This window comes from Trachemys scripta, chromosome 17 (genome assembly GCF_013100865.1).
Source record: "Trachemys scripta elegans isolate TJP31775 chromosome 17, CAS_Tse_1.0, whole genome shotgun sequence".
Lineage (NCBI taxonomy): Eukaryota > Metazoa > Chordata > Testudines > Emydidae > Trachemys > Trachemys scripta.
The window spans coordinates 22,946,132-22,973,049 of record NC_048314.1 but is presented as its reverse complement, the minus strand read 5'-3'; the positions used below and the strand labels follow the sequence as shown (position 1 = coordinate 22,973,049).

The following is a 26,918-nucleotide window of genomic DNA, read 5'->3' as shown; positions in this document are numbered from 1 at the left end:
CTTTTGCTAAAAGAAAGTTCTCCCTGTGTCAGAACTTTAAACATATTGCGACAGTATTACAATAGGCACGCATTTCTCACATCCTCCCCAGGATTGCAATAGGCACACATTTCTCGCATCCACAATGCCAGATCCTGGCCTCTTTAGAGAATTTGAAGTGGAAAAAGAGAATAACAAACATTTACATTTTAGATTGATCAAAACCTAAATTCTTACTGCTGGAAACTGCAAGTTAAATAGATGAAAGAGTTGTTAACTGATGTTGTTATAATTATGGTCTTATGCTTGAGCAAATCCATTACTTTCACAAAACACCTGCACCTCCTAGAATTTCCCCTTTGCACAATGTCACCTGTCAGTGACAGCAGAGCTGATTAGCTGTATAATTTACAATTGACTACATCTGTCAAGAAGACAGTCCTGTAATCCAGCTTTTCTTTTTGTAATGAAGCTGAGGATGGGGTTAAGTAGTATGAGTTTTCACTCTCCTTCAGGTCATGGAGGATAACTGGTACTAATGGGATCTAAGCCGGAAAACTCACGTCTTGACCTGGATGATTAAAGTAGGTTTGTTGGGATTTTTTTTTTTTTATCGTCCAGCAAAAGTAGAGCCTGAATTGGCTCTACAGAAGCCAAAAGGTCTATTAACCAGGCCACCTAACTAAATCATTACTACTTGGGGGAAGAGAGTGTGTTAACATTATACCAGGCTTCCCTCTGCTTCCATGTTTGTGTGTAGGGATAGGAGATCATTTCAATTGAATGGGGCGGAGTTTGTGTCATATTGCAAATGTGGTGTCATAGTGCCATATGTTGTATAAAATGGAGCAAAATGAACTTCTATTTGATAGTGGTTTGCTCCTTGCAAAGAGTTCTTATCCTGTGTGATCTTTGTGGGAGCCTCAGAAGTTTTATAGGCTATGAAAGAGTAAGTTGGTTGTTCTCCTTTCAAATGTTTTGAAATGAAGGATTAAATGAAAGCCAAATCTTCTTCAGGGTTTTCTCTGATCACCGAGTAAATGTGTATAGACACACACGCTACTCTCTGTAGAGAACTCCATGTCCTGTTCACATTGGGGCCCTGGCCATGTCAGTTACAAACGTAGTGAGCCAGAGCCTTTATCAAGCATTTGTAATTGGGTTCTCAGGGCAAATCCCTGTTTACACTGGTCAAGGAATCTGTTAGAATCCTACTTGTGACACCATTTGTTACGGACACTGTAGTTACCCACTCTCTGATCCCAATAAATAAATAGCCTTACACCTATAGCTTCACTAATAATAATGGGGGCGTGGCATTCGTGTGTCCAGAAGAGAATAGTTCATTTGGTGCTGTGTAGCATTTGTAGTTTCTGCGTTTTCTAGACCTGTCTCTAGTTGTAGTGATCTGTGGCATTGTGACTCTGTCCTTTACAAAGGGAGGTAGTAACTATTTTACTTATATGCAAAGTTGTTACAAGGGGACATCATATTGGGCAAAAATACCAATTCCTTGCCAAATATGACTAATAGGTTTTCCCACTTTCCAAATTCCTGTGCGCCTCAGCTCTCCTTTTGGCACTCGCCCACCAGTTCTGTTCAGTCCCTTTAGTCCCCACACACCTTTGCAGTGCTTGTGCCTGAGCTCTGAGAACAAACATAGGCTTGACCATGTTTAAGGGCTGGTCTACACTGAGGGGGGGTGGATGTAAGATACGTTAACTTCAGCTATGCTATTCCTGTAGCTGAAGTTGTGTATCTTATTTCGACTTACCTCGGGTCCTCACGGCACGGGATCGACGGCTCCCCCGTCGACTCCGCTACTGCCGCTCGCCCTGGTGGAGTCGACGGGAGCCCATTCAGGGATCGATATATCTAGACGAGACGCGATATATCGATCCCCGATAGATCGATTACTACCCGCCGATTCGGTGGGTAGTCTGGACATACCCTAAGGGTGCAATGAGCTTTTTCGCCAAAGGGACCAAAGCAATCTAGATACTCCCAGTGAAATGGCATTGGCCTTTTTACCTCCCCAATTTTAGCAGTAATCATGAGTCCTGTTTCAAGCATTGATTAGAAATCGTTACAGAGGGACATTGTTACCAGCAGACTCTTCCTGTCCAGGTCTAATTGCTGAGCATGAGCACAGGCTGACAGTCAATCACTCAAGTACATAGAGCCCTGTATTATCTACGTACAAAGACTCTTGAAATGCGGCCTTTTGCACATGAGCAGCCAGTGTAGACCATGGAGGTGAGGCCATTCCTGTCCTGAGCAGCAAGTATACAGACATGTTCTGCAAACACTTACATTTCTTTCTAGATCCTTTTTAAAAGAAACCCACGAAAGCTTATGCTCTAATAACTGTGTTAGTCTGTAAGGTGCCACAAGTACTCCTGTTCTTTTTGCGGATACAGACTAACACGGCTGCTACTCTGAAACCATCCATTAAGGAGTACGTTACATCAGCCTACCCTGGGAGATAGCAAAGGTGTGGAGTACATACATCTTTGTAGTTCACACTTTCTCTCCCTACATACTGCAGTGGTTGGGGTCCCTTAAATACCTGTGAGAGTGAATCAGCTGAAGTTTATACTGCTAAGGTAAGTTAAGACATGAATCTATCCAGAACTTTGATCCAGTGTCACTTAAAAAACTCATTCCCATCTCCTCTAGTAATGCTGCACTGGCTGCTACTTTGCTTACTGTGTTAAGATTGAGACATAACACAGCCACCAATAGTTCAGATTCCTAAACTGAAGGATTTGGGGGAATTGAAACCAAAACGAGCTCTTAAAGGGGGAGTTCTGTCTTTCAGGCATTCTGCTGTCTAGTATAGACTCTAAATTCTTTCCAGATGAAAAGCCCTGAATATATTTTTATATGAGCATGAAAAGAATTCAGCATTAATTTTACATCAACATAATTTTATCATTCTTTGTTACTGCCATTTTTGAAACTTCATAAATGTATTTACTCGCTATGCTGAGAATTTGTAGATTTAAATGTGGAGGAGATTTGTGCCCTTATGGCAGATGCACAGCAGACTTCAGCATTAACATAACTCGTTAAAATAAGATAAAAGTAGAGCTTCAAAACAATCTCTGTCTTTTGCCAGCAAGCCTGTGAAAAAGGAAAATTTCATTCAATTCAGGATATGAAAGTCTTATCTTTCTGAACTGTGGAGAGAACACAAAGCAGAAATTACAGACTTGTTTGTGCAGGTTAACTCTCTGGGTCTATTCAAAGCAAGTTTTGAGGTATTTGAGGATTTGAATACACAAAACTAGAGAAGTTTTTCTCTGTCAATTTCTTGAGGTATTAAATCAGAAGGTACCTTTTGGGTGAATGAAAGCCCCCCAGTCAATCATAGCAAAATGTGCAGAGAGCAAATGGGTTTTATCTTGACTGTTCACAATTTTCGTACATTATCTCTAACTAATATGATTAGAGGCAGCTCTGTCCCTTCTCGCTCGCTCTCATGTGTGAACTGAGAGAAGAACTGTAGTTTATCCAACTTCATATCAGCCTTGTCTTTAATTTTTTTTTGAAGGGAAATAGAATAAAATGCAAACTCAGTAATTCAAGCAAAGCTTTTTCAGTGTTTCCAATGCTCTGAACTTTACAGGAGGAGCCAATCACTTTTTGTGAAGAAACGTTTGTGTCTCATCGTTCTACTGCCATGAGGCAGTTTCTTCAGAACGCTATTCAGCTCCAGCTCTTTAAGCAGGTATTGTTTTAATTGCTTCAGCATGGTGGTAGCTTATTTCACAAAAGAATTGTTTTTCTTATAAACACTATTCCTATGTTCTTTGATCTACACTCACCACGTACTCAGAAAAATTAGTTCCTTCATTGAGTAATTAAGATATATATCACTCCTTCAACAGTAACTTAATTTTTATTTTCTGGCATGGATTAAACCCAATTTATAACAATTTCTGTGTTTTAATAGCTATAATTTATGTTCACCTCCCATTGACGTCCATAGCAAAATTCCCATTGGCTTCAGTTTGAGCTGATGTATCTGAAAGCTTCAGTGTATAAACTAGGGTATTACTGTGCCATTTCAAGAAGGCCAAAAACCATATCGTTGACTGCTCTTTGAAATAAAGAATTGTCATACTGGTTGGCAAAATGATATTCCTTTCTCCATTCTACCTATTTAAAGGCTGTCCCCCCCACAAAGACTTTGGAACTTTGTCCTTCTGGAGAAAGTACAGAATAATCTTTTGAAGTGCAATACAATTGAATGCTCTATCTGTTCACACATTTTTATTATACTTCCCCTGTTTTAAAGTTTATTGATGGACGCCTTGATCGTCTCAACTCTGGAGAGGGCTTCAGTGATGTTTTTGAAGAAGAGATAAATATGGGAGAATATGCTGGTAAGAAATATCTGTTCATTCCACTGATTTTGGATAGTATCTCATACCTTATACTTTGTGATTTAATGGGTCAGAGAAATCACTCGCCTGAGTAATTGTAGCAGCTTCAGTCTCTATGGGTTGAAGTGTGTTGATGGATACTGTCCTTTTTTCTCTGGAGAGCTCAATCCCAACTTGGATAAATAAATATATCCTTCATTGTCTATTTGGCATTACAAATCCCTGCCTTATTCTGAGTAGTACTGTCTGGTTAGATGGCTAACACAAGACTAGAACAGGTCTTGCATGTCAGAATTTAAAAACTTCGGATTTAACCATTGACACCTTCTCTTTCTTTTCATGACCATTAAAAAAAAATCATTAACTTTCTCAATGTATATGAGAAAATCCAGGAAAAATAGTAATTCCACTTACTCACCTTTCTTCCTCCCACTGGCTACCGTGTTAATTTTTGGTTTTTCTGTTCCCAGAAGGGGAAAAGGGTAAACATCTTCTTCTAAATTATCTATACTTTACTACCACTAGGCACAGTTGAACGCCAGCATTTCTCATTTGTATCCCGTTTTCTTATCAATAAAGAATTTTTCTTTATATCACCAGGGAGTGACAGACTGTACCACCAGTGGCTCTCTACAGTAAGGGTAAGAATACAGTATTCTAATCATTGTCGTTCTTACTGGAAAATTCAGTTATTGCACCACTATTAAACTTCACTGGCGTGAGCAAGATCAGCTTCTATCCCACAATATTTAGTTGAGACCAGATAAAACTAACCTAGCTAAAAGATAACGTGCTCTTAATATAGAGTGAAGAACAAAAGGGAAAACCTAGTAAAAAAAAAAAATAGGAAAACTAAGTTTATATTTCTCATATTTTTCAATCCTGATTTTAGCATCTTGGAGGCCGTATGAAAGGCATGTAGATATATGCTGTTGCCTAGTCTGAACATAGTTCATTTTCTTTCTTTTTAATATTGTTGTGGAAACCTAAACCACAGTGAAAAGCTGTTCACAGAGCTGAACAATGTGAAGTACTGAATAGGGGACAGCATTCTTTGTTTGTAGCCTAATATAGGCTGCAAATGAGTTTATCTGTGTCTGCTTAGACTAATGCTCTATTTAATTGATATAAATTAAATATACTATATAAATATTTATAAATAACTTGTCACTTTGTGAATAATAAATGATGATTTTAGATTAATAATTGGGATCTGACTTTAAAGAGTCCCTCCCACCATAAGTGATGCATTAAAATTATCCATAGTTAAGGCTGTGTGTGACTGGAAAATAATTAATTATTTAGGGAGCGCTCACCTTTTAAAATATATTATCCCATTTTTCTCTAGTCCTGATTATGAGTATAATTCTCTAATGCACAAACAGCTAGGCTGAAAATGATCTTGATCTTTGTGCATTAAATACATTTAAAATACCAATAACGCTTTAAAAATTATCATACTTGTTATATATATGTAGGATGCAAAACGTTGAAAGGAGAAGAGAGGATTGGAGTCAATGAATATAAAATCCAAGTGGTTATGTTCAGTAGTTTACAATTTTTTTTGTTAAAGTAAGATAAATACTGTGTAATAACATAATAAATATTACAATACATTGAAACAAAATTTGACATACTTCTGAAAAAATAATTTTATGTTAGGATAAACGATCATGGAATTATGTGGGATTTTATTCCATGGATTTTACCCATCTGCTCTTCACACAAGATTTATTTATCAAATAACGTACTATGCAGCAAGAGTCAATGGTGTGCAGAAGATAAACAAAACACTAACTAGCCTAATAGATTATTCTGGCTGACATATCACAGCCTTATATGCCTTTTAGTGTGTCCTCTACATGCAGTTCAGCTTTTCTGGAATTATGCTAAAATTGTAGTTGGATTTCATGTTGTCTCAATTCTTCCCTTATCCCAGTATTTAAATATTAAGAAAGGCAGCATACTTGATATTCAGAATCTTTAAGAAAGAAAACAAGGGCATGAAAAGGAAAGTGCACTGCAGAGAGTAGGGTTTTTTCATTGAATGTACAAGTCTTTCCCATTGAACTGCTAGGGTATTTTAGTATTAAACATGTTTATGACTTGAATGCAATGTGCAGGATACCCTTGAGGGTGATAAGAATTGTTATGGACACTGTTTAGTGAGAGGACCTCTGAAGAAGCCTGGATATGGTAAAGGGAGTGATTTTTATTATGAGAAACTGAAACCTTTATATTGCAAATTTCTGTCCTAAAACATGATTTTAAATGGATCAGATTTGCCCTGGAAAAAGTAGTATCTAATCCTTGGTGAGAGAGTGAAATTATGTAACCACAAATAAAAATAAATTACCACTTAGGCATATTGCTCTGATATCTAACACAATTGATACTTTCTGTTATTTCCTGTTTAAAATAATAGCTCTGGGCTGACATTTGCTTAAACAACCTCAATTAAAATGATTCCATTGTTACTGTAATTACAGAAAGGAAGTGGAGCCATTATCAATACAGTAAAGACGAAGGCTAACCCGGCCATGAAGACTGTCTATAAGTTTGTAAGTATTGGGTATTGTCTTATGACCCAGACAACTGAATCTAACTATGATGCTGTTTTAAATGAATCCATAGATTAAATTTTTCTCTGTATACTAACAAAATTATTTGAACAAGATAAATGCATATTAACCATAAAGTGCTAGAGACTAGGCCATTAAGCATGTATCAGGAAATGTTTTTAATTTCTATTCTTCTATGAAAATATTTTCTCTTCAACTGAAATGCCAGTTTGAAACATTGTATACTAATTACACTGTAACAGAAAATGAGATTGACTGGTGATTTATCTTCGAAGTGCAGACGTTGCTTTCCTATTTAGTAAATAGCACTATTTCCATGGACCGGTCCCTATATCCTGTATTAAACACCTCTCCTATCTCATCATTACACTGTTGGAAATCCATTGTTACCCCTGGGCCTCTGCGAGTAGCTACATGGAAATGAGGGAATCCTCTCATTTGGCCAATTGTTCCAGTTTTTGTAAATGTCTATTATTTTTCCCCAGAGATTTTTCATACCTGCTTATTTTGAGCCAAGCTTCTTGGGTTGTTTTCTAAATGAAAATCTTTCTGTGCTTGGTTAACAAACAGCTAATAACTGTTATTGTAACATGGTTTATAACTGATAATTTCACTGCAGAGGGCTAAAATATATGGAAGCAAGTCAGGATCTCTTCAATACTGAATTCTATGAAATATGACAAAAAGCAGTGAGATGTCTATTCAAACTATCCTTTATTGCCTGCCTCCAGCCTGACAAAGGTCCTGAGATTTAGGTCCTGCCCTAGTAAAATGTAACTGGTATTCAGAGCACTGCAGTGAGGAAGCTTACAGCTGTGCTATTACTAGTAATTGTCACCATGCAGCAGAGATAAATAATTAGAGAGAGGAAAAATCATGGAGGAGGAACTGGGGGGGTGGGGAAACAAAAATCCCTGCCATCAAAACAGAGAAAACAAAATCTTTGCAGTATCATTAAAGGTTTTTTAACCTCTTAGGTTTGTATTTGTTTTTATAGCCATTATGTTTTCAACTTGATGATCCAATTTTTCCTTCCTATTTTCAATAATCAGAGAAGGTGAGTCTTGATGGATTTAAATCGAGCACAGTCGCTGCTGGAAATAAAAAGGGATTTTTAACTTAAATTAATTTTTCATGCAGGCAAAAGATCATGCAAAAATGGGAATAAAAGAGGTGAAAAACCGCTTGAAGCAAAAGGTACTTGAAGTTCTTATTCAAAATGTATAAGCGCTATGTATGAAATACTTAGCCACAAAAAGCATTATGTGATCAATAGAAAGCTGTTTGATACAGTGTTGTTAGCACACTTCAAAATGCATTACCAGCTGTCCTGGATTTTTCACACTGTTATAAATATTCACAGACAAAAAACTATCTTCAAATACATTAAGGCTCTGACTTAAACCCACGAAAGCCAGAAAATTGAGTGTTCCATTTATGACGGTCCCTCGCCTGCCCGTTGTGCCAAGACATTGTGGGAGGGGGCTTTGCATAAAATGGCTGATCATGCCTACAGTAATGACAGTGAACTTTGCTCCAAATGGCAAATTGCCGTTATGTTCATCTGGTAACTTCTCAGGGGAAATAACCGAAGGTCTCTCATTGGACACATGGTTAGCACATGTCATCAGTGTGAAGTTTAGGCACAGTGGCGTAGAACTAGGGTTAAAGTAATTTTTAAATCTGAATTTCTTGCAGTTTTAAGTTTGCCAGCACTTTGGGCTTATGATGATGACATTTTATTGTCTCTGAATTTCATTCTTTTTTGTGTTTAAACAGTAAAATTCAGGGAATGCTAAATTGTGTCTGAGCAGTGTGTATCCAATATTAATTGCTACTTTTGAGGCTGTTGGGGTAGTCATATAGATACATACTATATCGATGATTCTGCCTTTAGGTTTCTCCTAGTTATTCTATTTAGTCTATATATCAGAGCCATTACAGTCTATTGGGAATACAAAGTAGCCAATTTAGTAACTGCAAAGGTCTCACTCAGAATGTTTTTCTGATTTACTGCATTTTACACAACTGCTGATTTTTAAAATCAATATTTCAGTAATTTAATTTGTTGTTCTCAGAATACCCAAAGCAATGTTAAGGCTGTGTCAGATGGATATATCTATTTTAAATATTAATGGAAAAGTTCCTTCTCTGCCTAAACTTCTCAGCTTATCAGTACTGAGGGGTAATAATACCACCAAGTAGTAATAATAAACTCATGAAATAAGGCCAGTGTAATGCAAGGACCGGTAGACTATTAACTACAGTGTTGGGCACGTTGGTGGAGATTTGGTTCAGTTGATTTAAAATAACCTCATATTTACTTGTTACTTCATATCAGGTAACTGATAGTATAATTTGATCACAGATAGAAAACAGGAGGCAGTTTTTCTGCATGCAGCATTTTCCTATGCAATAGTTAACTCCATGTATTTTAGTTTCTGAACGTAATCTAATAACTAGTGAAATTTGTTTCCCCTGTCCCCAACACATGCATCTGTAGAGCAAACAGCACTAAGTACAATCACTGAATTTTACTGTACCCTTTTTTATTGCTAGTATTATATTGTGCTCTGTGACATTTATATACAAAAGGGTCAGACACTTTCCAATTTATGAGATGTCTGTTGTTCATTCATTTATTTAGCTTTATTTTTGCTCCTTCCCTAGTACTCCAGATACCTTCATTCATTTTTAAAAACACAAACAACATTTAAAATTGAGTGGATCAAAATCTTCCCCCAAAACACTCGCACTCAACCCTCCTCCATTCAACCTGTTAAATCCCATTTGGACTAAAAATGCATTTTTCTTACTATTTAGCATTTCTGCAAATAAGATTGCATTGTTAATCTTATACTTTAAAAGAATCATTATAAAATATTCATGTAAATACTCAAGACTTAGAATTTCTACCTCTCTCCCTTTCAAATCACTCTGATCTTTTTTGCTTTTACCCACCCCTTCTTCTTTTCAAGCACAACATCAGGAGATAATGTTAGAATGAGGTGTTAGTGTGTTTTAGGTGACACAAATGGTGAAACCTATTTCACTAACCATCATACTTTTTTTAATGGAAATGTGTCTGCCCTGCTCAACTGTTGACAGATCCATTAGTGCACCCTTATCAATTTTCACTTGCTTTTACCAATTTCTGGAGAGTTTAATCTTTTTCATGTGCTTGCTAATGACAGAGTTATTTTGTAATTGAAATTCTGGATTCATTAAATACATATGTAATTGTGCTGATCTTGGGTGTTACTTTTCCATTTTCTGGAGTAATTTAAAACTATTCTTAATCTGACTTCACTGCCTACTACAACTTAAAATATTATTTTCCAGTATTAGTGTGAAAAGCGTGCAGGCTACTGGTAAGGAAAAGTCAAATCTAAACATCCCTTTTTCAGTTTTCATTGCCAAATAGGAGCGGATTCTATACAATGATAGAATTTAAAAATGCAGTAGAGCTGGAGGTCTGCTTCCTACAACTCTGCATAGCAATGATGACCTCTTAAATATAATCAAGAGCCCATTTTGCCCTTGGTCTGCTCCAGCTTTGGGTTTGAATTGCAAATGGGAAATGTGGGATTGACCTATTGAGAGGTCATTGTGGTGTGTGTAAGGTCCTTCTTTAATATGATCGTGGAGATTGAATGGGGCTCTATTCCCATCCCTTGTTCATTTGTGGTACAGTATTTCAAAGCAACAGAAATAGTTTTCAGAGGATCCTTATGACTGATAGCAAATAATTGTTAACAGATACAGGATGGTAGCTTTATTTTATACCTGCTACACTTTTTTTTTTTTTTTAAGTAAAGGCAAATTTTTTCATTTCCCAAATGGAGCAAGGTGGTCAAGTCACTCCGTTACTTGGCCTCTTTTGAAGCCTAACTGTATAGCATTAGGAAGAAGGAGGAATGTGAATAGTACCATCCTCAACTTTCAGTAAGAAGAATGTAAATTACTTAAAGCATCTCACCTTAGGTAAGACTAGACAATCTATAGCTTTAAATAAATGATCAGGCATTTCACAGTAATAATTTATTCAACGTTATTTTATTTACTAGATCTGCATGTGCTCTCTAGTTAAAGGTCTGTTATCCAGGCTATTGCAAATGCCACTTTTAGGGTTATATAAAATAACGAATCCCTCTGCACTATGCTTTTACTGTTTGCTGTATGAATTATAATACATAGATTTTCTAGTCTATTAAATAAATAGGTAGTTAGAAAAATATGAAGGAATTTTGCTGATTAAATAGCAATTATTCAATAGAGTGGCTACATTTTACACATCTGTAAATGTTCCATAGCCTTACATATAATCTTAAAAAAAAATGTTATGTATTGATCTACACTCTGTCACCTGGCAATGGGGTAGCAAATTCATACCGCAGTTTAGCAAAGGCTTTTCCTCCAGGCACAGGTGTTAGGGTGTATCCGTATATGAAACATTATATACAGATATATATTGAATGAATGTTGTCAGTCTTTTTTGCAGAAATCAATAGAATATTTTTTCTCAGGGTTTTATTTTGTGTGGCATTTTAATATTTTATTAAATTGCCTTTCCTTTCCAATATCTACAACATCATGTGCTAATTTCTTTCTGATAGGGTGTGGGTATGTTGTTTCAATATTTTTACTTTGGATGGTGTCTTGTTTTAAATACTGTACTTAGCGTAAGTTTAAGTTGTTGAAGAAGTGTCTTGCTGATTTCGGGAAATGTCCTGCCTGGACTTTTGGCATGTTTCATGGACAGCAATAGGATTGCAAAGTGAAGTATGAGAATAAGAGGCTGAGGAGGTTTTAACTTTCCTTAAGAAACTTGTTTGTTAGCAATTAGCTCCTTTGACATTGTTCCAGATTTGAAGTCTTACATTGTTCGAAAATTCTTGTGTCAATGCTGGTCCTGAAGACAAGAGATTGCTTTAAAGGCAGCTCAGCTTGCCCTGGGTACCATATCTGAGACTGATTTGGTTGCTTCAGACTTGTGAGAAGGTTCAACGTCCCAACGTGTAGTATTACTTTCTATGCTTCCTCTTCATCTAAGGGAGGGTTGTATCTCCTACTACCTATCAGTTGCACCCATGTTTAAAGGCTGTTTGTGAATTGAGGCTGCTGCACACAGACTGACATGACAGGAGTTTAACCTAGTTCATTGGATGGTTTTTGAGTACACTAATGCCAAACATCTTAATATTCAGTCATTTGTACCGTGAGCTCAGCGTCTAGTTCCGTTCTTGAAGAATCCAATTTCTGTGACTGTTTGGCACAGATGTGCTTTCAGTTATGAAGCCAGAAACATTTTTCAGCCAAGTATGTTCTATTCCTGATGACTGAGACAATGTTGTTGACTTGTCTGCTTCTTTGGGCACCTTTACAGATACTGAGGTCTTAAGTCACTTGTTCATTGATAATTGGTCTATGAATCAAAACATGATGAATTCCTCTTTAATGAAATCTGTAACAGATCCCTTGGCCATGTCCTCAAACAGAAATGTTAAATGTTAAAATTAGAGGCAAAATGGTGGCTAGTGTATTCTCTAGCACTGGAGAGAATGCTTAATGAACACTTGCTTCTCTCCTCTATGCAGTGCCATCAGCTGAGAAGTGTAGCAGACCCATAAGGGGGAAAAAACGTCAGGGATTTGCAATAGTCTTTTTTTGTGATCCACTCATCAGTCAGAAGTCTTCTTTGAAGCTGCTTTTCCTTTGCTTTGTTTTCAGTTTGCATTTTGCTTTCATGTGCATCTTATGTTTCAAATAATATATACTATTATTGTATTATGGGGCTCCAAAACTGGCAAGGTCCCCTCTTGCTGGCCCCTGTGAGTTGAAGTTCTGTATCTTTTGCAGAAAGCGATCTTTCTCATAATAGTGTTTGTTGCAGGCCCTTTTTACTAATATACTGGAGTTCGTTACATTTTACCCAGAGAAGGTGGAATTGTGTACACATAAAAAGTTTCCTTCTATGGTTTCACTTTAACAAGTTATTAATTTCCCCACCACTCTTATGCCCATCTTGGTGAACCATTGCTCCACCAGCTGGATCTAAAAAGGTCTCTCAGTTTCTGTGTGGAGCAGACAAAGCCCCTTAGAAAGTCCATCCCGTTTTTTGTTTCACTTGACCTAAACACATTAGGTCAGTCTGTGTCCAAAAGAACCATTTCTAATTGGCTATCAGCTTACATGTCTCATTATTGTACGTTAGCAATACTGAAACTTGAGGGGGCATGTCAAAGGTCACTCCTTCAAAGCAATGTCTATGTCAGCAGTCAACCTCAGGTCAGTCTTGCAAAGCTACAGTGTGTGCAGGTTTCCCTCTATATTTACCAAGCTTTATTTCCTTGACATTGTTGCAAAGAGATTTAAGGTTTGGACTCACTATGTTGCAGACTTTATTTCTCAACTGATTGTACCCACTCTTTCCATCTTCTCTGATTCTCTATAAGATGTCTGCATGCCTTTGTCTTTTCCAAGTCCATTCTTTGTTTTATATTCCTGTGTTATCTACACCACACACACACACTCACCAAACCTTGTCACCTAGGTTGCTTTTTCACTTTACTTAAGATCAGAACTTAAGTCAAAAAGAAACTGATGTTAGCCAGCAAGTTGTGACATGTATACTCTTCAAGACATAATCAACATTGGCCACACATGGGCCAACTTACCTAACTTAGCTGTGAATTTGCTCCCGTAATACCACTACACCTGAGTTCGTATTTCCATAGATAGAATTCTGTATAACAGAACTTTATGTGGGTACATAAAATGATATTAAAGGTACAACTTAAATGTACAAAATGCAAGGAAACTCAGTTTCTAAGGTTGCATTCAGACCTTTCCTCGTAGGGTTGTCTTTATACTCACAATGCTAGAGTTAGAGCTGTGTTAGCCCTACCTTTCAAATTTCTGGCTTTTGTCTGTATAAGTCAGACACATTTTATTTAATATAGTTGGTAGTTAATGTTTGTGTTCTCAGCATTAGTATTTTATGGGATTTCTGCACATAGACTGTGATTAACAAAATACAATGAAATGTTTTATGCTACTTGTTTTATTTTCTGTGCTTTTGTTTTTTGTTCCTAACATCAAAATGCTTAGTCAGCTTTATCCTCTAGTGCCTCCTTTCTGCCCCTTACCCTTAATCAGGAATGTTCCTGGCCATGCAATTCACCTTTTCCTACCATGCAGGACATTGCTGAGAATGGATGCTCTGCAACACCAGAAGAGTCCCTACCAAGGACAGCCCCTTCTCCGTTGGGTGAAAAGAAGGACCCTAAACTCAGAGAAGATAGAAGACCAATCACAGTACACTTTGGGCAGGTAGGAGATGTTAGATTTGTTTAAATGGTATTTGTTCTAGATATGCAAATTTAATTGAAAGATTGTTTGTTTAAAGATCACTTTAGCCTTTTCATTAATTTTTACAGATCAGTTACATCATTCTGGGTTTATTTTCCATTTCACCTCCACATTTGGGAGGCTCTTATCATGTTTAGTGGTTTCAATGGTTTCTTTCATGTATAAGGTATTTTTCTGAGGCAAATTATATTTTAGATGAATTTGCAAGAGTGTGTAGCATTTCTTTACAGCAATGTAATAATAAACTATTCTGCTCCATTAGCGTGCATCGTGCTACATCCCTTTAGTACAACAGGGTACGTTATTTAAGGTGTCTTCAGTTATCTAAGCAGATCAGTAGTGTTAGCACAGAACATCTAATTATTATTATCACTTCAGCAGACTTCAAAATTTAAAAGCAATGAACTCCAGTGGAAAAAAATCAATTAATAATTCTTTAATCGTGCTCTATATTTCAATATCGACAGTTGAGCTCCAAATATGAGCTATCCTCATTATGTTTCTGACAATGTGTCTACAAAAATAGCTGGTTTTATACTAGCTAATCATGTAGAAAATGTTATTTCAGATCATTAAAATCAGAATGGAAAAACACGTAGTATTCACAATCAGCTTTCCAGCATAGCTTACATTAACAATTTTTATTTGTAAAAGATATTTTTGTCACTGTATTCAATGTCCTCTGTTATTCCTGATCTTTTTACCTTTTGTATCTATGAGGCTCATTAGAGCACAGAAATAACTATCTGGTTTCTTAAAGGACAAATTTGGAATTAATATGGTTAAAAAACAGTGCATTATCAGAAAATGGAAGCTCTAAAATGACAGGCAAGCCATATTTTAGGTAAACGATAGTAGTAAATAGTAGTAAAGCATATGCCTAGCAAGTTAATATAACTAGATTTCTTACTATTTAGATGTTAAATCATGTCTACATATGCATAAGAAGCAATAATTTATTACAGCATCCTATTTTCAGTTTTCCTTTTGATCTTCCTTTTCCTTATCATTTTAGAATTGGATTGCATGTTTTTAGAACTTTGGCTGCTGTGCTAAATGCAGGTTGTTGGAGGTTTTCTCAAACAGATTGCGCCCCAATTAAATTTTTGAAGTGGTGGTTTATTTTTCATTTATTTTCTGCTCTAGTACAGTTGAGGGGGTTTGGGGCTACTGAAGAAATGCAGCCACTTTGATCCACCAGGAAAACATTGCCTTTCATTAGAAACATTCTGAAATCCAGAGAAACCCTACATTTTTGTTTTTTGTTTGAGAATCCTCCCCCCTCCCCCCCCAATTTTTTTTTACATTTGCGTGAACGGTGGATCATCCCAACACTTTGCTGGATTACTAAAGTAGATAATCAAGTGGACAGTGCTTACCCAAAGTCATGTGGGGGGAGGGATATGATCACTTTCAAATTTTTTAAAGATCGCTTTCTCTCTGTCAAAAGAAACATACATCAGCTTTAGTGAATCACTGGCATAGGTGAAAGGCTCACTTGCTAAGTGCTTATTACTGTCATTACAATACAAATGTCAGTTTCCAAATAATTGTGTAACTTGGTAGTTGTAGGGCTATCTTGCTTACAGTCTTTGTCCTTCTACAGATCCTCCTGATCATAGCACCACACAATATAGACAATTAAACACTACTTCCATGCAAGTGGGTGAAAGGTGTTCAGTTGTAGGAAACATAAATTGAGGCTTTGAAAAAAATCAACTTTTACTGTTTCAATGGTACATGAGCTCTAACTAGTGATTAAAGGGGGAGATTTTAGTGTCACTTTTAACTCCTTGAAAAATAAGTGAGGGGGAAAATCAATTAAAAAGGCATGAAAACTGCTGAAATAAGAGCTATTTGTGCATTCGCAGGCCTTATACACTGGGGAGGATGAAAGAGGCTTTTTTCTTATTGTCACTTGCTTTCCATGTCTGCTAGTATTATGCTAGTGTATGTGGTGAAGGCAGAATTTTTTAAAATGCATGCATGCGGATTAGGGTCAAGCCCTGTGTATCAGTAATGCAGTTGGCTCACCCATACCACTGCAGCGCCAGAGCCTACCAACAGCAGCGATCTGCCTTAATTGAGACATGCTGTCAAAGTGACAAACACATTTGCATACAGTCTATTTATTTTCGTTGGAAAGGTCTGCAGTCTGCTGTTGGTTGAACATTCTTAATCAGCTTGCTGTAAGTGAGCCGGCAGCTAGCTGTCCTATGTTGGGTGCTTCTCTTCATTACATGACAGATTAGCTAAAGGGGGATGGGCTAGGAAGCTAGCAGCAACCTTTAATTTTAACTCATTATAGCTCATCCTATTTTAAGTTAGTTTCTAGCATTTCTCGTATAGTTTTGTGTCCATACTAGCAGTTATTAAATTGCAAAAACTGTAAGTAAAACATCTTAAGGAGGCTAAATATTAAATGCTCAACTGTTCAGTTCTATTGAGAATTTATCCAGTATTATTATCTAGCATCTTAACTATTAGATTTTGCAGCATAGAGATTTTTAAGATGTCTCATCTTGCTTTGTAATTATTTAATCAGGCATCTCCTTAAGAAGGTGTTTAATTTGGGTAGATAATTAGGTTAAATTGTTGACTTCTGTTCCTATAACTGCCCAGAGATTGAGAGAAGCTCTCCTTGGTGCCCATATAAATGACAAAATTACGTAATGGGTCATTACAGGATGGGACAATCGCAGCTCCTTTCCTCTCCTTTTTAACTTTCATGGCTTTTCTGTTCTGCTTAGGACTGTGGCTGTGATCCTAGCCCTTGGGTGACTCAGGTAGAAGACACTACCATCATGCACTAAGAAGCTTGACAGCTATCCAACAAATAGTAGGGGCAATGGTTGCAAAATCACCGAGTGTTTAGCCAGTGGAGAGAAGGGGGAATAATTTTTAAAAACCATTTGAGGGATCCAGGAGGCTGGATCTTCACCTCATTTCTTTAGATAACTAAGGCTGTCTGTCTGATGCACCACTGCCGAATACTTCCTCTACCAACGGCTTGCTGGCCTTAATGTTGACAGGGATTATTTTCTTTCCCTTGTTTTAAAGCTTTAGACCAGACTGCATCACACATTCAAATGTTGGTGTCCACCATTGCCACCCTGCCACATTGCTTGCCAGGGCTATAAATGGAATCATCCATGAAATGGATGTGGGCCTCAAAATGCCTGTCCTGTACCTAACATAGACTTTGGAACAGGGCGGATGAGAGCAGCTGTAGCAAATGGCATACAGGACAGGTTTGCTGACCTAGAAGTTGTAGCTTTTCTTTCCATTCTCTCTCCAGGTAGATGGTATAGGTTTATCCTTTGCCCATATGGAGAATAAACACAATACTACATGGCAAATAGTCTATAAACTCTTGGATTGTTCCTTGTGACTTACATTGTCAGTTCAAATTTGGAGTCTGTAATAGGTGTTGTTCCAGCCTATTCTCCACATGTCTCTTCTATACACACAGCTGTATTGGATGTTTGTCAAGACACAGAACTGGAAGCAGTTGGACCCACTATGACACGGGACGTGATTATTGGTTAGAATGTCTGGGAAGAATTTGAACAAAATCTCAATTTTCTTCTCCCACATGAGTGCATGCCTGCGAAAATACTGTTTCTCTCTGGGTAGATCATAGATCTAATCTTTTTATGTTCAAAGTAGGGAGTAAGTGTGAGTGTCTGACTCTGAACATTCGTAAAGCGTTTTTCAGATTCTGAATTTGTGTTAGTGATGCTTGAGTTGTGAGCTTTTGCTGGAAGTTTCAGCTTCCATCACTAGTCTGTTATTGATGGGGGAGCTGTGGTGATGAGAGCACCATATAGAGCCTAATGTTAAACAGCCCCAGGGCTCTGCCACTTCACAAGTTTCATAATTGATTGCTCAGCAGATAAATTAAAGTCTGGGTTTCAATTCTGATAGATTTAAGAAGTGATGTTATGTGAGAAGCTTTTAATTCCTCCCCACCCTACACACACACCAACTTATAACATGTTCTGCTACCAGGAAAATTGAGTCATAACAGTAACGCCAGTCATATTAGGAAAAGAGTGCTGCTCTTATTCTTGGTACAGGATTCAACTTGGGGAGGGAGTAGATCAGCTGGGCAAAAATCTTGAACTTTATTCTTTTTCTGCTTGCACAGAAGTAGACATTTCTACATCCCATGCAAATATTTGGATAGGTGCCATATTTACAGATCAATATTACTGCCAAAAGACTGGGTGGAGGAAATTACCTTTTCATGTTGTGGTTAAAGAAGGAGAAAACCTGGTAAATGCAGTCTGACTTCCATGATCTTACATGTGTATGGATCTTGATATGAACTAAGGAATAGATTTCATTCATACTTGATGACCCCTATATTCAGACTTTTTTTTCATTTATGCAATAGGAATATAAGTGCAAGAAAAACAAAGTTTGACTATATAGGGACCAGTTAGTAGCATGCTGTGAAAGGAAAATCGGTCCTCCCACTTTACAAACTAACTTTATAGAACAACCTGATCCAATGGCAACCCTCCTTCAAAATGTGGATTGGAAAAGTGAGCCCCAGAATTATAGGGACAGCTGCTCCCTCATCCTCTCCAACCACCTCTCCTCAAGTTCCTGAAATGAGATCCGTGAGTAGTGTTAATTCTCTCCTTCCTTACACCATATCCATAATGCAGTTATGAGCCACTTGGCCTCAGGAATGGGGCCTGGGGAAGAGATTAGATCAAAGAACTTGTTATGTGAGTTACTGTGTTTCTCTCATAACAAAGTTGTTCAAATAGCTCATCTTCTTCTTTCCTTCTGACTTTGTTTTAAGTTTGTCTGTTGATGGGACATTGATTTGCAAGGATAATGTGGTAGTATCAATCTGCCTGTTTTTGCACATACATCATCCCCGGCACATAGTTACCTGAGTGCTTCCTGAGTTCCTCACAACACCACTGTGGGAGGTTAAAAAATTATTATCCTCATTTTATAAGTGGGGAACAGTGGCAGAGAAGGGCTAAGTGACTTGCTCAAAGGCCACATGGAAATCAGTGGCCACACTGGGAACTGAACAAACATCTTCTGAGTCCCACAGTGGTGCCTTCATCTCAAGACCATCCTCCTTCCTGGTATGTCATTTGGATTCTTAGAACACGTTAACCTTTAATAGCCCAATCTCGAAAGTTGAGTTTATCACATCATCACCACAAGACATTTAGAAAAACAAACCTAAGTCCACTAAGTGACAAAGATGCCACAGCATGAGATCAAGTAAATTTAAAAATGGGAGGAAAACTGACAGCTGAGAGAGAAGTGAGATTCAGGACACACTCACAAGCATCGAGATAAAAAAATCAGGTGATTCTGATTATGGATTCTGTGTTTCCTGAATGTGTTCGGCTGTTATCTATTTAGTGACTATTAGTCTATTTTCAGATAAAAGGGAACAAGGAAAAATATCATAGCCAATGACTGAGGAACACAAAGTATATCCGGCATCATAAATTATTCTCTCATACTTATTCAGTCAACATTGGATTTGTTTTTATTCAATCAGCTTGGTTGAAGAGAGGGCTGGAATGGTCATGCCCTGGCTCATCCATAGAACTTTCGTAACCTCCCAAAGCACCCCTCTGCCACTCCTTTTCCTACCCCTGCAGGTCCTGGGGAGCTTAGTGCACACTGCTGTCAGATCACCATGAGGTGGCTGCTCCTTTGATGAGTGCAGCTTCTTCAAACCCTGTTTGTTACGTGCATGTCTAATAGGTACCTCACCATAGTATTTAGGTGCCATTCAGGTAATTAAGAAATGTGCCATAACATTCAATGGGGATGATATTTTCCATCCTCCTCCTGCCAAGTGGATTGATGTCACTTGGTTGTTTCCTAGCCATGTACCAAGTACCGTCCCTCACAGGTTATTTTGCCCCAGCTCCCTAAATGGCCCCCTCAAGGATTGAACTCACAACCCTGGGTTTAGCAGGCCAATGCTCAAACCACTGAGCTATCCCTCCCCTCCACCATTTGATTCATTTCAAATGGTTTGGAAGAAACACCTAACATCTCTCTGAATTCTGATGAGCTTTTATTGAGCAACAAACTTTCATAATTATTTCAAATGTATTTAACTTTGCACTAGGTAGAGGCTTTTATCGCCAAGGCAGAGGTGGCTATGGAGCCATCTTAGAGTTACTTTTCTCTGCAGCTAAGTACGGCTGAGCTGCCATGCTATGGGTGTGCCATATTGCTGTGATAGATGCTCTGAGGGATAATCCCGTCTGGGGTCTCCAGCAGCACAGCCAGGAGGATGAATGCTGTATGCTTGAAATATTTTTAATTGGTTCTGAATACTTAGAAGTCATGGGTTGCTTAATGAGTATGTATATAAATTGCAATCCTGGACGTGTGATCTAACTCTTACTGGGTGGGCCTGAAACTATTGCCACATGAATAGCTCAGTGGTTTGAGCATTGGCCTGCTAAACCCAGGGTTGTGAGTTCAATCCTTGAGGGGACCACTTAGGGATCTGGGGAAAAATCAGTACTTGGTCCTGCTAGTGAAGGCAGGGGGCTGGATTTGATTTGATGACCCTTTAGGGTCCCTTCCAGCTCTATGAGATAGATAGGAATGAAGTTGAGCACATGCCTCCTTCACTCTCGTCAGGCTAAGTCAAGATATGCCATGATCTCTCCTGGTCCAACAGATCCATTAGTTTAATAGGTAATTGTCATGATTCAGTATCTCCTCTGCAGTTGTGTTGGTTTATATAGAACAATCAGGTTCATGGTACTGTACAGTAGGTGGTGTGCCAAATCGATTAGCCCAAGTTGAGGGGCCAACACATCAAATAAAACATCCACCAGCAGCAGATTTAGTCCCTTTCCTGAAGGATGGAGTTATTATCCAAAGCGTAACTGTCACACTCAGAACTGATAAACCCGGCTTCTTCTTGATAACACTTCTGCCCCTGCCCACACAGCACATGGGTCTCCAGCCAGATCTTCCACCTAGCTGCTTTGGAGTACCCCCAGGTCCGTTCCCAAGGCCCAGGGTCTCCTGCAGGAGTCTCCCTGCCATTCCACCTGTGACTGCACCGATTGCTGCTTCTTATATGAGGGCCAGCTGACCTGCAGGGCTAGCACTTGACTCCTGGTTTCAAATCCAGCATCTGGGAGGTAGCTTAACTAGGCACAAGCGGGACTAATTCCAGCTTCTTTAAAGGGCCAGCCCACCCTGTGACAAAGTTCCTACCCTGCAGAGCTTACACCATTAACAGCACCGCAGGGTACAATACAGTGCAAAACAAACCCAGGCCGATGTGGCTGATCAGACTAAACCATTGGCTGTTCGGGAAATGTTCAGCCCCTTCTCCCTTCATGCATCATTCCACAAGAAGTGAATTATACTGGCAGCGCTAATCACTTCTCTGATTGTTCGTAGACTGTATGAATGTGTTCAAGGTTGTATGGAATATTGTTGTTATCTGGAATAGAATTATTCTTATTTCATTTATGTTTTCAAAAGGTGGAATTCAATAAAATGGAAAGGGAGGAAAAAATGCAAAGGACTTTTGTCAAGTGGCCATTTATTTAAGAGATTCGATTATATTCCACTTCTGATGCAAATTAGGAAGAATTAACGTTCTGGGGAACCAATTTTAACTGAATTTCAGGAATAGTGGATTAAATTGAAAGGGTATTCACATTACTAAAGCAATCTATCTGTGAATCTAAATGGGCTTCCCACTTATCCAGAACGCTCTTCCGAGTTGGATTCTTATTGGCAATTAAACTTTTGCGGCGTTGCAGGCTGTTCTGATCATATGGTGTAAGGGAGCTTTGCAGGCATGTTCATTCCTCCTTTATGGCCTGCCTCTAGAGGTGCAGAACGAGCGATGCTACTGGGGCAGGGCAGCAGGTTTCTTCTTTGAGAAGATTAAACAGCGTAAGGAGGTCAGGGAGGAAAAAAAGAACAAGCCAGCTACATTCCAGAAATGCAAAACTAGATCAGGAAGGCCAGGGGCAAGCAGAAGGAGGGATGATCTCCAATATAAAGGAGATCAAGCGAGGAGGGGATGAAGACTGCTTTGCCGGACCATGTAACTCCCTTCACACCCAGGTGCACTGGAACAATAGCAGATTTCCTCTTCGTCTCAGCAGGAATTATACTGCAGTGAGGTAGAAATCAAAGGGGGAAACAAGTTCACTTTCTAATATTCACGCAATTGTATGCTGTGGTTTCAGAGCCAGGCTCCTCCTCTCCCCCCACACTGCTCCCAACTCTCTAATGGAATAGGCATCTTCATTAAGGAAACAAGCCTCCATCCCTCTCCTCCCCACTAATGGACAAGGTGGCCTCCCTCTTCCTTTACATGAGCAGAGGTTGGGTCCTCTCCTCCCTCTGCCTAGTGCTTATTGGTTTAATACAAATATAGTCTTGGCCCTTTAAAATTCTTCCTGTTCTGTAGGAAAGGACTCCTCTCTCCCCCATCTTTTTCAACAGTAATTCAGTGTTCTTCAGTGGAAGTGCCCCTGCAGGAGAGGAGAATTTTAAAGGGGACAGGACTGTTCTTGGCCCAGAAACAGTTGTTCATCTGGTGTGTGTTGCAGAATAACTGTCCTTTGCTGTTTTATCGTGACACTGTTCTTAGGCAGATACCGAAAATAATGTCAATGCACCAGGGAAATAATGCACTTGGGTGAAACCCAGCTTTACGGCGTGAGAGATTTGCAGGAGTGACAATCCATAGGATAGGAATTATCTGACTAAAAGGCTCACGCTCTTCTCATGCGTATAAATATTTGACAAGTGAGACCTGGCTCTCTGTTTAGGAAGACGTACACCTATACCAGCTGCAGTGCATACCTCAGTTGCCAATGTTTTCTAATGAGTCCAAGACCGCTATGATCTTGGCTACTAGAACAGTTCCGTTTGTGTAGCTCACGTTACATAGAAGCTCAGGCTTAGACTAATGTGACAATCCTGCATTCAGATCAGCAGAGGCAAAGGTGTCTGTTCACACAGCTGCATATTCTGGATCAGGTCCTATATGTTTTGCCAGCTTTGGCATTCCAAATGCTTTAAACAAGGCTGGTCTACAGTGCTGTGCAGAATAAAAGTACTTCCCTGGGTACATGTAAGTCAAATGTGATAACCCTTGGATCGGGATGTATGGAGGAACACTGTAGTTTAGCAGCCCTCCTAGGGTTTTGTGACAAGCCATAGCAACTGTAACATTTTTGTACAGTCTCCTTGTTAGACCTGTTACTCTGAGGGACCCATAAATGACTTGCAGAGAGTAGCTTGGTACCTCACTGCTGGCATATGGAAACATAACTGTGCTTTATAAATAATACATACATATATAAAATAAATACATCCGTGCATGCAAGGCTAACCAAATCACCTAGATTGACAACCTGAGAAAAGCTCAGAGGGTTTTATGGATGACTCGCTTAGGTTGTCAATGGACGTCAACATCCAGAAGTTTCTTATATATAACTGATCAAGTGGATATGTGCAGTTAGGCCAGAACTGTCTAAATTGACCTCTGGGCCCCTGGATTGAACAGAAAGATTAAAAGGGGAGTACGTGAAATATTACATGCAGTTCTTCTAACTGCTAAGCTCACTGTGATTGCTTGTGTGGCCAGCTGTATTTGGATTTGCCTTTCACAGCCAGGGCTGGTTAGTACAGAGTAGAACAGTTACAAAGTGCCGTGCTGCACATTTAGAAGCAATGTACTTTTTTTTTTTGTGGTGGTGGAGAGGATATTGCCCTAATAATACAGACTTCCTCAGCAAATGCTGGAGCCAAACCGGCAGATAGGCAGTGCTGTTTTTAGAATTCCTTAAATGAGAGGCCTGCTTATTTCAAGCATCCCGCCTGCTAGAGAGAAACGGCTTTTAAAAAAATAATGAAGTATGTATCCATCTACTGATATTCATTTAAAATCAGCTGGGCAGCATGGATTTCCTAGATTTGAATTCGGATATTAGGCCCACTGATAGTCCTGTAAGAAGCTGACAAAGTGACCAGCTTAAAAAAAAAACACACCCACAAAAAACAGGGTGGCTTTTTTCTTTATTTTTAATACCACATAGCTGGATTTTCCAGTATTTTAAATGAAAAATATATGCAGTTAGCTCTGCGTTGACAATGTCCTTGAGGATTTGACAGTGAGATTTTCCAGCAGTTGCTCTTCGTTAGAATCCTGGTGGTGTTTAATAAGGCAGTCGAACTGCTGGCACCTTCGGTTCCTGTTTGTTCTCTGAGGGCTCAGGGGCTGCTGCAGTAAGCACATCGACCAGGGCTGATCATTACAAGGGCGTACGCCACCATGAATAAAAATGTCACACGTTTTCCCATCTCACAGCGGTACAAAATGTCAGTCCTGTCAAACAGACATTGCAGGTAGCTGTGAGCAGTCAGTACAAATTGGGAAGCCGAACATTCCCCCAGCTTTCTGATATTCTTCATTTGAAGCAGAAGAAAAACAGTTGTTAACCTATTAGCTGTGATTTTAAACTCTGCTGAGACAGTGGATGGATAGACTTTCACACATGGGAATAAATATATTCCAGGGTCCAGGAATTTTTAAAACATTCTCTCCATCCATTTGCATTGGAGATCAGAAAGAGAGAGGAAAAACACTCTCAGCAGAAACTTGTCCTATTTTGGAAGAGGCGCATTGGAATTTATGAAAAATTGTCATCAATTTCATACTTCAAACACCCTCCCCTCTTGTTTTACCTGTGCACATGACTTTAAAAAGTTCCTTGCTAGTGACCCAGAATAGGAGCAGCTTGGTAAATTAAGACTGTTCTCTCTCCCAGCCCATCTTCTCCTGTTACTTGCTACTGTATTGACTTTATAATGTATTCCCTGTCTGTTAATACAAGTGAAAGTTATGTTAGGTTTGAAGATAGAAGGATGTTGAGTTTGTGACAGATCAGGCATTCTCTTGGCAATAGACTTGCCCTGATTCTAGGGATATTCCCCTGTGCCCACACAGTTATCAATGCAGGGTTGGAACCTGTGATACCATAAGTATAGGATTCAGATTTCACTGTGGGATCCAGAAGAAGCTGGACTGGGTGTGAGTGCCGTGGGGCACAGAGCCCTTATTAAAACACCAACAATTGCAGTAATAATAGAGGGGATACAGCAAACTGCTGTCAGAATAGATTTCTTTGAGTGAAGTGTTTGCTTTGTGAGAAAGTCCCTCTGTAAGTGGTGGATTCTCCTTTGTTTTGCTGATCTATTTCTCCATGACTGATGCACCCATATAAGCTAGTGCATTGTTGCAAACATAATATCTGAAAGGTATTAATGGCTAAAGCATGTTGCATAAGGAAGGCTCAGAGAAAGGGACCTGTACTGAAGCTCTTCAGAAACAAAACAGCCAGAAACTGGATGGAAATACCAAGGATGAACTTTCTGGCTTGAAGGTTTTGCTGTCTGGAATGTGATGCTTTTAGCCTTTGCGTGTGAACAAAAATAAAATTGATTGGGGGGTATAATCTGAGCATGTTGTAGGGTGTTCTGGGGTAATGAAGGCCCTAGGTTCTCAGTATGTTTATGTTCTATAGGTGCCTGTCGCCCATGCACTACGTATAGCGTACAGAACTGCATTCTCCTGCAGTGTCTTAGAATATCTGTCATTTGACTATGGAATTTGAAGAGGAGTTTAATTTTGTTAGTGTTTTGACTGCAGCTGGCCACACTACATTAAAAAAAATGAAACCAAGTGGCCAGAGTCCCAATTCACTTTTGCATCCTCTTCTGTCGTTTCTTTTGCTGCCCTTTTTTTTTTTTTACACAGCACGTGAACTTTCCCATCACTGGAGCTAGTTGCATGGGAAGTAATCAGACATCTTGACAAGCCTTCAAACCACAAATGCCACTACAAATTAACCACTACCACTACAAAATACTCCTCCTGTCAACATCGTATACGAATACGTGCTACTTTGGGGGCATGCACTGAAAATGTCTGCTCAACACAGCTCACACATGAAAAAAAATGCATGTGTAATTCTGTGAAACATAACAAAATGCTCTCTTCTCTAGATAATTAAAACAGTATTTCATACATTTCCTGTTGAACTTTTCTGTAATGAAAGTGGTTTGTCTACTATTTAAAATAGAATTGCACTTTTAAACACAGAATTGATTTTAAATCATAATGCTCCATAGAAACCGTCTAAGCCAGCAGTTCTCAAGCGGGGGTCTGAAGACCCTCCTTTTGGTCCGTGGGGCCCCGTGGCTGAAGCCCGGATCCCCGGCGCCCCCTGCGGGCCTGAATTCCAGAGCCCCAAGCACTGGTACTCCCTGTGGGGCAGAAGCCCTGAGCCCATGGGCAGAGTTGGGGACATGGAGGGCATTTCCCACCACTGCCCACACTGCAGGGCAAGAGCATGGCAGTCCTGGGGCCAGCTCTACACCTCTCCCCACCCTCATCTCCTCTCCCCGCCCCCTGGCCAGGTCCGAGGTGGGAAGCCGGAGCCAGGCACTGCGGGGCAGCAGCAGCGTTCCCTCCTCTCCTGCTGGTGCCCCAAGTTGAAGCTGCTCCTCAGCTCCCAGCCCCCTTTGCTCTTGCAGAGGCAGT

At 39.2% G+C, this 26,918-nt stretch overlaps 1 protein-coding gene across 7 annotated transcripts in view; it reads left to right on the top strand.

Annotated features, from left to right (window-relative positions):
• DENND1A (DENN domain containing 1A) overlaps positions 1-26,918 on the top strand; it is a 358,648-nt gene that overhangs the window by 289,139 nt on the left and 42,591 nt on the right. For all 7 annotated transcript variants that reach the window (XM_034793394.1, XM_034793392.1, XM_034793396.1 and 4 more), the window contains 6 exons: positions 3,611-3,712; positions 4,283-4,370; positions 4,971-5,011; positions 6,860-6,931; positions 8,093-8,149; positions 14,153-14,284. In XM_034793394.1, coding sequence (XP_034649285.1) covers positions 3,611-3,712; positions 4,283-4,370; positions 4,971-5,011; positions 6,860-6,931; positions 8,093-8,149; positions 14,153-14,284 — 492 coding nt within the window. The remainder of the gene's footprint in view (positions 1-3,610; positions 3,713-4,282; positions 4,371-4,970; positions 5,012-6,859; positions 6,932-8,092; positions 8,150-14,152; positions 14,285-26,918) is intronic.